This window comes from Suillus paluster (genome assembly GCF_016628075.1).
Source record: "Suillus paluster strain FC165 chromosome Unknown EDB91scaffold_12, whole genome shotgun sequence".
Classification (NCBI taxonomy): Eukaryota; Fungi; Basidiomycota; class Agaricomycetes; order Boletales; family Suillaceae; genus Suillus; species Suillus paluster.
Window position 1 is genome coordinate 461,834 of NW_024537572.1, and position 12,843 is coordinate 474,676.

At 45.1% G+C, this 12,843-nt stretch overlaps 4 protein-coding genes across 4 annotated transcripts; 2 read left to right on the forward strand and 2 right to left on the reverse strand.

The window, feature by feature from the left end:
* Window positions 1-958: 958 nt before the first annotated feature.
* On the forward strand, window positions 959-1,276 carry EDB91DRAFT_1049214 (uncharacterized protein; the record flags this gene model as incomplete). Its single annotated transcript, XM_041313456.1, has 1 exon — window positions 959-1,276. A coding segment is annotated over one exon (318 nt), but the record flags the coding sequence as incomplete, so codon positions are not given.
* Window positions 1,277-1,398: 122 nt separating this feature from the next.
* On the forward strand, window positions 1,399-1,707 carry EDB91DRAFT_1011087 (uncharacterized protein; the record flags this gene model as incomplete). The annotated part of the gene is made up of 1 exon (XM_041312418.1): window positions 1,399-1,707. A coding segment is annotated over one exon (309 nt), but the record flags the coding sequence as incomplete, so codon positions are not given.
* A 2,885-nt stretch (window positions 1,708-4,592) lies between these two features.
* Window positions 4,593-5,285, reverse strand: EDB91DRAFT_1245846 (uncharacterized protein; the record flags this gene model as incomplete). The annotated part of the gene is made up of 2 exons (XM_041322599.1): window positions 4,593-4,904; window positions 4,953-5,285. The coding sequence occupies 2 exons, from the start codon at window positions 5,283-5,285 to the stop codon at window positions 4,593-4,595; spliced, it is 645 nt and encodes a 214-aa protein (XP_041179910.1).
* Window positions 5,286-9,550: 4,265 nt separating this feature from the next.
* EDB91DRAFT_1079978 (uncharacterized protein) lies at window positions 9,551-10,238 on the reverse strand (the record flags this gene model as incomplete). Its single annotated transcript, XM_041315183.1, has 3 exons — window positions 9,551-9,674; window positions 9,727-9,805; window positions 9,905-10,238. The coding sequence occupies 3 exons, from the start codon at window positions 10,236-10,238 to the stop codon at window positions 9,551-9,553; spliced, it is 537 nt and encodes a 178-aa protein (XP_041179911.1).
* Between the last annotated feature and the right edge of the window lie 2,605 nt (window positions 10,239-12,843).

Consider the following 12,843-nt stretch of genomic DNA (forward strand, 5'->3'; position numbering starts at 1 on the left):
CGTGGAGAATTGGAAATGGGCAGTTCTCAAAAACTGAGACACTTGGGATGCACATGGGGAATCAGTTGAGGCAGCGGGTTTCTATCTCCCTGGGTCCTTTGATCATAAACCATGCAATATTGCTAAAAAGCTTAACACAAGCTATAAGACCTGGGAGTTCCAGCTGTATACATTTGGTCTTGGTCCTGCCCTTCTTTATGGTGTCCTGTTATGACTAGTATTCACTGAATGGTAAAGGCTAAACAACCACACTAGGACTTGGTCATAGATAATGATGATCAAGAGGATAGAATTGAGCATGAACATCTAGGTCTACTACAAGTGTAGAAACAAAGAGGTTAAGTCTAAGGAGTACTTATGCTAACTAACCTACTTATATACATAACATTGAATCAGAGATATCTGAGTATGAAACAAATCAGCCAATGAGAAAAGAGTTGTACAATAACTGTGGATGATGTAGCATGATGCCATGATATATAAGCAATAATATCATAGACGGAAATTAAGTAATGGAAAGAGAGACAGTTCTAGCCTGTGGAATAGGAAAGCCAATTGGAAATACAATGGGTGAAATGTGAAGAGGTGAAAGTGTGACAGGAAGTGAAATCACATGACCAGTTCAGGAATGAGAAGTAACTGGAGGAAAGCTGAGAAATGAAAAATGGTTTGTATTGGGAATTCATGACATGTCCTCCCCCAGCCCTATTGGCTAAACTACTGCAAACTTGTTCGTGGTTTCCAGCTGTTATGTCAACATTACATCACCACCGAAGATCTTCAATATGCACATGTCCTTCTTTGCAACTGGGAGAGAGAATTTGAATCATTGTATTACCAGCATAATGAAGATTGACTACAGTTCATTTGACCATGTGTCCATCAAGTCAACCACCTCACTCCAGAGACTTTATGGAAGGGGCTGCCAATCTGTTATGCACAATGGACCATAGAGTGAACAATTGGAAACCTTGGCCAAGAGATTCAACAACCATCAAATCCTTATGTGAACCTCTCACAAGAGGGACTCTGGTGTTGCCAAGTTAATACACTCCTTTCTGTCCTACCTGAGCTCAATGAGCCTCCCAAGGGCCTTCCTACTGGTTCAGTCAACCTTGGAGATGGATATGCTCTCTTATGGAAGCAGGACAGATACTTTTGCTTTTCAGATCAAGAGCATGCAGAGGTTATCTCTCGCTTCCTTGGCGCAGGGTGTGTGCTTCATTGCATCAAAAAGTGGGCACACCTTCTGCTGCCAAATGGACAGATTGCTTGATCTGCTTGGAGAGAAATGCTGAAGCCATTGGAGAAGATACATATTTCATGGAATGTAAAGGTGCACCCATAATTCACTGCCTCCTACTGACTAATTCTAATGCTAGTATTTAGATTGATCTTGATGGACAGATTTGCTTTGGTAAAATCTTATATTTTACATGGCTGTCTGTTGAAGCAGATCCTGGCAATGAAGAAGACTGGCAGTTTGCAAATGTTGCATTGATTTGGTTATATTCTCCCTCCGATGAGTCACTTCTCAAACCCTCATCACAAACTGTTGCTTCCTGCACTCACCTCAATGAAGTTTGCATTCTTGATGTCAAGAAAATGCTCAGTGTTGTCACCATGGTTCCACACACCCCAACACTCCCCTCAGGAGTTACTGAGCCCTGTTTTTTCATGATGGAGAGACCAGGTTTTGATATATCAAACCTTGGAGTACCTTACTCAGGCTATTTGGATGCTGAGGATGATCTTGATGATCTTGATGATCTCGAATAGTAGTGGACATGTTTCTTGTTACAATTGCAGGTATAATTACAACAGTATGTATTACAAGTGAGGACCGAAAACAGAAAGTCTGATAAAGCATGCAAAGGACTTGCACAAATTCTGGTGTAGTCAGAAAGTTCTGACAGAGTTTTGGATTGATATTGACTCATTGAACATGCACATGGGCTTTCTACCTCTCCTCATCATCCTTGCTGTTGCCCAGCATGTTTTTATTTTGTGAGGGACCATTAGTTCAATCTAATAATGACAGAAATTCATATGGTCACCCCCCTTTACAGAATCCACAATGGGCAGGAGACCCATCTTACCCTTCCCCCCTGTCTCCAGATATGCTGTTACCTGACCCATTTCCTGATTCAGGTCCACCACAGCACCAATTTCATCAAGTTGTTAGGAACTGTGCTTGGATGGAGAAGCAGAGGGGTCGGGGCTTGGCTTCAGCTCTTGTGCTGTGCCCTTAGCCGAGTACATGCCCCGAATTTGGAGTGGCACCAACAATGTCCGACAATAGGACAGGCAGATTGCTTGGGTCCGCTTTGCGGGTCAGGAGGTAAGAGCTACTAGCAGCGGTCCGACTAGAAGCGGAGCGGGTGAAGTGGAGAATGTGTGTTTGGGGCGGAGGGGGATAGGAGGATGGGTTGGATAGGTTGGAGAAGTAAGAGTGAATATTCTAGAGCACTGCTCTAAGTCAGAGCGGAGAATCGGAGGTGACGACAAGGTAATCTTGTGTCTGGAGAGAGCAGAGTCCTATGGAGTATTCCCACTAGTAGAGACTGCGGGAAGACAAGTAATATTAAGACTGAGGAGTAGCTAAATACATGGTATGTTTTTATATACTTCTAAGTAGGAGGCAGTGACCAGTAGTCCTTGGTATAAGACTATGTACTGAGTATACAATTTGTAAGTATTAACACAGGTGAAAACATAAGTCGGAGCAGATATCAATATGTGTTATGACTAGCATTCACCGAATGGTAAAGACTAACACACAACCACTAGGACTCGGTCAAGAGGGATGATAATGAACAAGATAGATTGAGTGTGAACATCTAGGTCTACCACCAGTGTGGAAACAAAGAGGTTAAGTCTAAGGAGTACTTATGCTAACTAACCTACTTATATACATAACATTGAATAGGAGATATCTGAGTATGAAAGAAATCAGCCAATGAGAAAAGAGTCGTACAATACTGCAGATGACTGAGCATGACATCATGATATATAAGCGATGAGTCAGACAGGTGACTAAATAGAAGCCCAAGATCTGACCGGTACTTCTTTCAGAAGCGAGATTGTTCTAGCCTATGGAGTTGGGGAACCAATTGGAGAAACAACAGGTGATATGTGAAGAGGTGAAGATGTGACAGGAAGTGAAGTCACGTGACCAGTTCGGTAACTAGAAGTAGCCGGAGGAAAGCTGAGGAACAAAAAATGATTTGTGTTTGGAATTCGTGACAGCTGGTGAGGTTGGAGATGATGATGAGGAGGGGGGTTGGGATGTGCTGATCTTAGAAGACAAGGGTGAAGAATCAATAGATGAGACCTGGTAGATAGTGTGATATATTGAATGTTGGCCTATTTGGTTTCCAAAGCCATGACTAGGCCCAAGCCAAGCCATAGCTTTGGCTCATGGCTTGGCCTGACATTTTCAAAAGCCCAAGCCACCCCATGCCAGATCAAAGCTGGGCTGACACATCACTATTTCCTCTTTATGTTCATGAGTACTTGCTCAACATGTCCAAATACATGAATGCTTAGTCATCCTTGTTTTTTTTTTTTTGCTTCAGAATATAGTCCTTTGGGGTCATTGACCCTATGTTGGACATTTAACTCATCATAAGCTTTCTTTTGTTTTGTTGGTTGGTATCTATTAGATGATTGAGATGGACTCTGTCATATCCATGATTCATACAAGTCTTATCTGCCATCATCCATACTCCTCTGCCCCTAACTATGACCTCCAACATCATACATTGTTCTCCATTCCTCCATTTGCTCTGGGCTCAATCTAGGAGTGATGCATAAACTAGTCTACTATAAGTTTCCTTTGTATGTTCTTCTTTATAATACCAACCTCCAGGCCAACCAGAAGACCATAAAAACCTTCAAATACTACCTTTCTGATACATATTTCCTGAATCTTAGTACTAACATGCCCCCTAGAAGGCCTAGCACTGATACTGGGATGAGCAAATCCAAGACCCACCCCTCAACTCCACCCAGCGGACCTAATACCTGCAAGACTGTCAGGAACCCCACCACAGTGGAGGAGATAGAAGCATTGCAGAGTAATGTCATGGATACCAAGAGTGCATAGAAATTTCTTTCCACCAAGCTACTATGCCAAGTAGGACAGCTCTTCTCGCTAGCCCACCTCTCCTTCACTCTGTTTCATATCACCCAGATGTCAATAGTGACTCCACTCCTGGTCAACACAGCCAGATGATATTTGAACTGAGGAGTTACGGAGTTTTACAGGAGTTTATATACTGTAGGTATCAAGTAAGTAATCAGTCAGTATAGTGAAAAGCTATGTACGAGGCATGTGGAAAGTCTATTAGTAAGTATACAATGGATCAAAGAAATGAAGTCGGAAATGAAAGCAGAGAGACAGATCAGTAAGCAAGGTGGAAAAAGGTTATGACCAGTAGTCAGAGAGCAGTGATCTAAAAGGAGATAGGTGTAAATCCGGAGATGAAACTGGAGCACCGGACAGAATTAAGGACAGAAGTCCAGGTCTAACAAGTGAGAATCCGGAATTCCGGGTCCAGAAATATGGGCTATGACACCATGTCACCAACTCAGAGATCTGCATTATCATGACTCGCTGGTGCAAAGTGAGGGTGCAAAATATGCAGAGGGTGAGGCTGAAGTGCAGGATGCTGCATTGGATAATGCAGGGGGGCATACCCAGGTGGGGGAAATTCTGGTATGTGTTCATTTCTTGACATCAAGGGTTGATGTGCAGGCTGAGGCTGGTATCCAAACAGTTCATGAACTGGATTTGGTGGGGGAATCGTGTCCTGCGGTAATTCTGCAGTGCTATCACTGTTATCAAGACAGTGCTTGCGAGAATGGGTAGGGTTGAATAAACCCTCGTATTGTGGATTTTTCTTGAGGTCAGGATTGTCATCAAAGTGCTGCAGAATTCACTGGAACACCTCAGCCTTGAGTCCAGTCTCGAGTAATTGCAAGGCTGCAGCTATGTCGCATAGCTCCTCCAGCTTCTTGGTCTTGATTGCACCAGTGAATGCAGCTTTGGAACACTCCTGTTCCACCCGCCAATCTCGCTTTTTCTGCTCCTCCATGACCTTCTTCTGTTTGCTTGCCTCTTCCTGATGTTCATGTTCAGCCTGCTCAACCTCTAGCTCCCTCAGCTCTGCTGTTAAGACCGTGCTCAGGGGTAAAGCGGAGTCTGAGGGGCTTGGCTTCAGCTCATACACTGTGCCCCTTACCCGAGTACGTGCCCCTAATTTCGGAATGTAGTCTGACATGAGTTCTATGAGTTCCGACAGGACGTTGGAATGGGGGTCCTCTGAAGGAGGACCAACAAACTACTAGGTGAGCACGGGAAAGTCGGGCGGGGGTTGTTCCACCCGACAGGAGGGAGGCGGGAGATTACTGTGGTCAGAACCAACAGTAGAAGCGGAACGGAGGGGGCTACTTGGATGAAGTCCGAAGCAGAGCAGGAATGGAGGGGACAGATGTGAGAGTGCGGGGTTTAGTTCTGATGCACGGGAAGTTAGATGAGCGGAGGAATGGGGGAATGGGGAAATGGGGGAACAGGGGAATGGGGGAACAGAGGAGCAGAGGAGCAGAGGAGCAGAGGAGCAGAGGAGCAGAGGAGCAGAGGAGCAGAGGAGCAGAGGAGCAGAGGAGCAGAGGAGCAGAGGAGCAGAGGAGCAGAGGAGCAGAGGAGCAGAGGAGCAGAGGAGCAGAGGAGCAGAGGAGCAGAGGAGCAGAGGAGCAGAGGAGCAGAGGAGCAGAGGATCAGAGGATCAGAGGGTGGCCGACCTAGGGAGTCAATCCCCTAGGCCGGCTAACAGGAGTTGACTAGGATCAGGCCCAAGTCAAAGAACAGAAGAGCAGGGCTTAGAAAAGGTAATATTCAGACTGAGTATCTACAGACAAATGTACATATGTTTATATACTCTAAGTGATGAGCATAGCATAGCAGAAGGCTATGTGCTGAGTGTACAGGATTACAATAGGATGACTCAGACATACAAGAATAAGGCTCGGGGAACAGTATGTACGCGACAGATCAGAATTGCTAGGGTATAGGGATTACTGGTGATCCGAAAAGCGGAACTATGATACTAAACGGGGATAGGACCAGTTGAGTGGTTCCTAGTCTAGGAGTGGACTGGTGAGGCGGTTGGACGGACTAATTGTTGGGTGGGACAAGACGAGGGGAACCGAGCAGGTCAGAAAAGCGGAGGGAGTAGGAGTAGGATCAGGCAGACCAATAGGGCGGAGGAGCGGAACCCCAGATAGGGTTGGATGGAAGGGGTATGGTGTTGGAGGACATAGGGATAGTGTCGGAAGAGCGGAACAGGGGTCGGGTGGAGGTAGCAGGGCTAATCCTGCTGAGATGCACTTCGTGCATTGTTGGAGAAGGAGGAATGGAGCAGATGGGGAAACAGGGGGTTGGACCAGCAGTAGGGATGCTTATAGGTGGTACTGGGGGTACTCGGATCCAGTATATGACATCTGCGCAACCTTCCTCTGATGTCAGTACCCTCAAATAGGGCTTCATTTGTTTCTTTCCTGGCTTCTTGTGAGCTTTCTCTTCTGCCTTCTTGTTCAACTGCTGTTTGTAATGCTCTGCCATTTGACCCACAAGATAGCAGTGCATCTCCACAGCATCCTTTTGATATTTCAACAGTTCATTCTCTTTATGAAGCCATTCATTCTCTATCTCAGCCTCTTAGAGCTGGTCAAACATGGTTGATTTCAGTACTGGATGATTAAGTTCTGGTGCCACACTTCACAAATTGAGTGTGGCGATGGAATGGATGTGTCACATGAGTTGTGCTCCTGGAAGGTGTTAGAGACCATGCTCGGATGGAGAAGCGGAGGGGTTGGGGCTTGGCTTCAGCTCTTGCACTGCACCCTTAGCTGAGTACGTGCCCCGAATTTGGAGCAGATCCGACAATGTCCAATGATAGGACAAGTGGTCCACTTAGGTCCACTTTGGTGGGTCAGGAAGTAAGTGCTGCTAGTGGTAGTCCAACTAGGAGCAGAGCAGAGAAGGTGGAGGAAGTTTATTGGGATGGAGGGGGGAAAGGGGATTGATTGGTGGAGTCGGAGAGGTAAGAGTAAATACTTAGAGCACGGCTCTAAGTCGGAGCGGAGGGTCGGAGGTGATGACAAGGTATACTTGTGTCCAGAGAGGGAGCAAAGTCCTACAGAGAATTCCCACTAGTAGAGACAGCAGGAAGACAAGTAATATTAAGACTGGGGAGTAGCTAAGTACAGGATATGTTTTATATACTTCTATGTAGGAGGCAGTGACTAGTTAGTCCTTGGTATGAGGCTATGTAACTAGTATACAATTTGTAAGTGAACACAGGTGAAAAACATAAGTCGGGGCGGATATCAATATGTACGCGTCGGATCAGTTAGTTGAGCGGTTATAGGAAGTACCAGTGATCCGGGAAGTAAGTACTATGTGCAAATGGGGAAAGTATATACCTAAATGGGGAAAGGAGATTTACAGTAGAATGGATGATGCAGAAGGCAACCAACAAGGTGGTCGAGTGGAGCTGTAGGAGCAGATGTGGGAGTTGACTGGGACAGGTGGAGGGCAGACAGAGTGGAGGTGGTAGGAAAGCGGGGGAAGTATGATTGTCAGGCGGAGTGGGTATCAATAAGCGGAGCAGTTGGATCAGGTATATGACAGAAGGTACAGATGATCCTGTGAATGTGCCAGGAAAATGTGAGGGACCAGCTTCTGGCACTGATGAGAGTGAACCAGGAAAATGTGATGAACCAGCTTGTTGCAGTATATTCTCCCAATCTGTCATTTTGCCATCACCACCAGTATTGACTTCATCATCTGACTCTGACTCAGACTCAGACTCTGAAGCCTTATCAGAGCTAGATGAGTTCCCCTCATACATTTGGTCTGACTTGTCACTGGCAGAAAGGGATCAAGGGAATCGGAGAAAGTGGGATTGGTGGGATTGGTGGCCAGGAGGTACAGCTGGGTGGATGACTCATAACTCAGTGCATAATCCTCTTCCATGAATATTGCGGCATTTATTGGTCTAGTTCCGCTTTTTTTCCATGCCTGCAGAATTGTTTCCTCTTTAAATGCATCTGCTCTTGCCTTTACATACTCTCAGATCACATTTCGCTTCTTGATCCCTTCCCCAGTCTCTGCCATTACTACTTCACAGCATCTCTGCCATTGCCTCTGCAGAGGACCAAAAATACCAACATTGAGGGGTTGTAAACAGTGGGTTGTGTGTGGGGGTAGGCAGAAAAGGTGAATGCCATGCTCTTCTGCTGCTTGACGAAGTTTGATTGTCTCATGGGAACGGTGTCATGAATTCCAAACATGAATCATTTTTTATTCCTCGGCTTTCCTCCAGCTACTTCCAGTTACTGAACCAGTCCTGTGACTTCACCTCCTGTCACATCTTCACCTCTTCACATATCACCTGTTGTATCTCCGATTGGTTCCCCAACTCCACAGGCTAGAATGATCTCGCTTCCAGAATGTCATATCCCGTACCTCCAGATCCGGAATTCTGGATCTACTTCATTAAAGTCCAGTCCTCCATCTTTATATTCCGCCTGGCGCTCCGCCTTCATCTCCGCACTCACCCCTAACTCCTTTTAGATTAGCTATTGCTCCGGTTACCAGTTATGTCCTATTCTGCTATGCTTACTGATCCGTCCATTCTTACTTCATTTCCAACTTCACTGCTTTAATCTGTTACACTTAGTAATAGACTTTCCACATGCTTCGTACATAGCCCTTACCTTTGCTGACTGATTTACTTACATGATACCTACAGTATATAAACCCCTGTAATACTCCAGAACTCCTCAGTTTGAATATCATCTTAGTTCTGCTCATTCCTGCAATCTCCGGACTTGAGTCTCATCTCTTGTCTACCTCCGAGTCTTAGGGGTTAAACCTTAGGACTACTTCTCCAGCTCTACCTTAGGGTAGTCTAACCTCTGTTCTGTTTCTACTCCGGACTTCCATAGTAGCCTTACTCCATCCCCACATAAGTCTTCCGGAGTTCCGCCGAACTCCACCGACTTCTGTCCTCCGGAATTCCCCTGGACTTCCCCTCTGTCCCCCAGAAATTAAGGGCACATACTTGGGTAAGGGGCACAGCGCACAAGCTGAAGCCGAAGCCCTTTGAGTAACCTCTCCCTTGAGCACAACCTTAACACAGAAGAAGTACCAGTCAGATCTTGGGTTTCTCTTTAGTCACCATCTTACTCATCACTTATATATCACAACATCATGATCAGTAATCCGCAGTATTGTACGACTCTTTTCTCATTGGCTGATTTCTTTCATACTCAGATATCTCCTCTTCAATGTTATGTATATAAGTAGGCTAGTTAGCTGTAAGTACTCCTTAGACTTAACCTCTTTGTTTCTACACTTGTAGTAGACTTAGACATTCACACTCAATCCTATCTTTGATCATCATCAACTGTGACCAAGTCCTAGTGGTTGTGTGTTAGTCTTTGCCATTTGGTGAACACTAGTCATAACAAATGATGTCCATCATATATGAGGAGGATTGGTTGATCCAGATGAATTCCATGCTTTGGCTTGTGGCACAAAACTCTTGATGAACCACTCAGTGCCAATGAAGTCACTGGTCCAACCATTTTCAGATGTTGCCACTCTGATTTCAGAACATAGTCAGATTTTTGTTGCATTGTAGAATAGAGACTCACATGATTCCATCTTCCTCATAATATTCAGGGTATATGTCTGACCCAGAAAATACAAAGCCAGGCTTCAAACTGGTGCCATCTGCACACACACACACACACACACTCAATCACTGTCACCAACTCGAGTTGGTCACTCTTTGCCTTGACACAAGCCTTTGTTGACTGTGAAAACAGGTACTTGTGTTATTGCATTTCCTTCCCCCTCCAAGCTGGATCTCCTTTTCATCCATGTTATACACATTCTCCCAGGGGATGCCCTTGGATTTCAAGAAGTTGACGAGGAGTTTAAAGTGGTGATTCACAGTCGTGAAGTTGAACATCTGCATCTGCTTTGGATCAATGCCTGTGGGGCATCCTAACTTGATTTCTGGATGATGAGTGAGAAAACATTCAATCCAATTTTTCTCTAGTTCCAAATCTTTCCCAGTGAGCCTTTTCTTTTCCTTCAGCTTCTTGCTCAGCTCTGATACCTTTGCACAAAGGTTGCACTTTGACAGAGGGTGACCTGTCATGGCTAGATACTTGGCACAGTGACATAGTGTTTCTTCCTGTCCTTCAGTAAGTAGCTGTTGGAATTTGTGGGCCTTTGAATGAGGTTCTGTAAGGTTTTGCACATGTTGATGAAGGGTATGGTATGGCACATTAAACTGGCCAGCTGCTGCCAAGAGTTTTTTAGCCCTCTTCTCTCTGATAGCCTGGACAGCAGCTGCAATGTTGGCCTCATGAGTGGCATCTTTCTTCGGCTTTCGTTTGGACTGCTTTCCTGCAGTGTGGTGCCATTTGAGAGAATGATGCAACACAATGTGACCTCTGAATGCTTGACTGCAGAGGATAGATGCTGTGTGTGCCAAAGAGGAGATTGAATTTCTTATGTATCTCCCCTGTCTGGTGTCACACTATTGTACTCATCATTGATTCTACTACTATAGCACCTCAATGAAAGAGTGTAACCTTTATTGCATTGGTTTTCTGACATCCCTATAAGGTATTCATTATGCTCCAGGTAGAATTTTATGAATACATTGGCAGGATCTTTGGGATCTGGGGGATTTGTGTTGTGCAAAGGTTGCAAATTACCACTATTTCACCCCTCACAGCTGCAACATCCAAGTTCTACTTGTACAAAACATCCTTTCTAGGTGTCATGAATGTTACCAACTGCATCTAAATTTCAATTATCAAACCCTAAGTCACCTATCCGATAAGATTAGATTAGATAAGATCCCTGATAAGATAAGATGGATAACCGATTAACTGATCACTATCTTCACATCACATCTATACTACATCAACGTCATCCATCTATATCTGTAACCCTAGACATCCGAAGTCATCACATTCCTAGAAGTCCTACGATTAGGCAACGGGTTACATCATAAGCATCTACACGCCTCTATGATCGAACCATAACCGAGAGTCCTTTACGAGCCATCTCTCGAAGAGTTATCATCCCTTCACATTGCAGACCTTCACTTCCCACACATGACATGTTAAGAGTTACCTCTGTCATTCACCGAATCCCTTACATAAGAACCTGTTGCACAGTCACAGCTAAACCCTTGAACCCTATCACAGAAGCGCCACTCATAGAGGAGCATGCTCATTACCGAAGACCCTGGAGAAACCCTAGATCCAATCGTATCCGATACATCTCCAGACCCCATCTCTTATTGAGATCTTTAATCACCGCTCGAGACTTCTTGTCACAGAACTCTCTCACCCGTCTTCATATCCGTTCACCCTGAATAGAAGCAGTACCCTGAGACCCTGCTTAATCACCGATACCCCTAACCCCTATGGACCCTTTCTTGTAGTTGATTGGTTGATAAGACGCCCTGAACCCTAGGCGCAATGTTATGATCTTATATAGATATATCACTACCTTTCATACTCAGATATCTCCGCCTAGAGAGTAGTATATAGTTTAGGTCGTAGTCAGTAGTACTCCTTAGACTTAACCTCTTCGTTCTTACGTCATCGTAGACCTAGACGTTCCCTCTCAATACTATTCCCCTTGTTATTCTCTCAAGACGAGTCCTGTGGTGTGATCCGATCTCCAGACACCTACTAGTTAGGTTAAGGGACGTTGGTCATAACACTAGGTACTCTGCATATGCCTGAATTTTTTCGATGCGAGTTGAGCACGATGTTGAAGTGTTATAAACCTTTGCATATTAGCAACCATTGACATATTACAGGGAATGATAGTAGTTATGGAATCAGCTGTAATATTATACATTAGATAAAGCTAGCTAAATCTTTGCCATTCTGGGGTCAAATGCCTGATGCGTGTGGTTAAGTGCAGTACAAGATTGTTATACTTCGCTGTGGCTGGGCACTTCACACACATATTGGCAATTGGCACTAGCGAGGAAGCTGAGTAGTACGGAGCGGGAAGTAAACATGATGGAATTCCTGGAAGGGAATGAAACAAAGCCATAGTATCAAGCAGGTATTTGCTAGGCTGAAATTTCCAGTGTGAACGCAAAGGCGTTGCTAGCATTACTACTGAGATGCCCTACTTTAGGTGAAAACAGTTGAGCCAAAATGCATGATAATGTCGAGACTTGTGAACTGAGAAGTTGATGTAGTAAGTATATCCGGTTCCTGGACGGCCTTGACTTTGCGTTGCTCGTCATATGTGCGCAGTCATCAGACGCCATGACTTCAAACAACTCTCCCCGTAATATGACCATCCTTGAATCAACGAAGCTCACCACGGTCGCCCCATAGATGCCAAAATTCTTGCGCGACGTTTGAGTTTTGGTCTTCCGCAGAAGGGTCGTGGTCAACAAGACGGAACTTGGTAGGGTGCGGTTGAAAAGTCCATGTTAAACAGGGGTTAAATATTCTAGTTATTAACTGTTTATAACACTGTTAAGTAGAAACGGTCGCACTGTAATTTGGCCCGTCGGAAATTGTGAAAATTTGAGGTCATGCAGAGCCGTCTCCGCCGTCCGGACAACTTCGTAGCTGCAAAACCGAGGCCTGACTACCGTCACGGAAGGCATGAGCAGGATCATAAATAAGGCCGATGTCGACCGTGGACGTGCCGGGGATTTCTGCCGAGGATATAGGGCGGCAAGGGGTACAGGCTAAAGATGACTATCGCTTGGG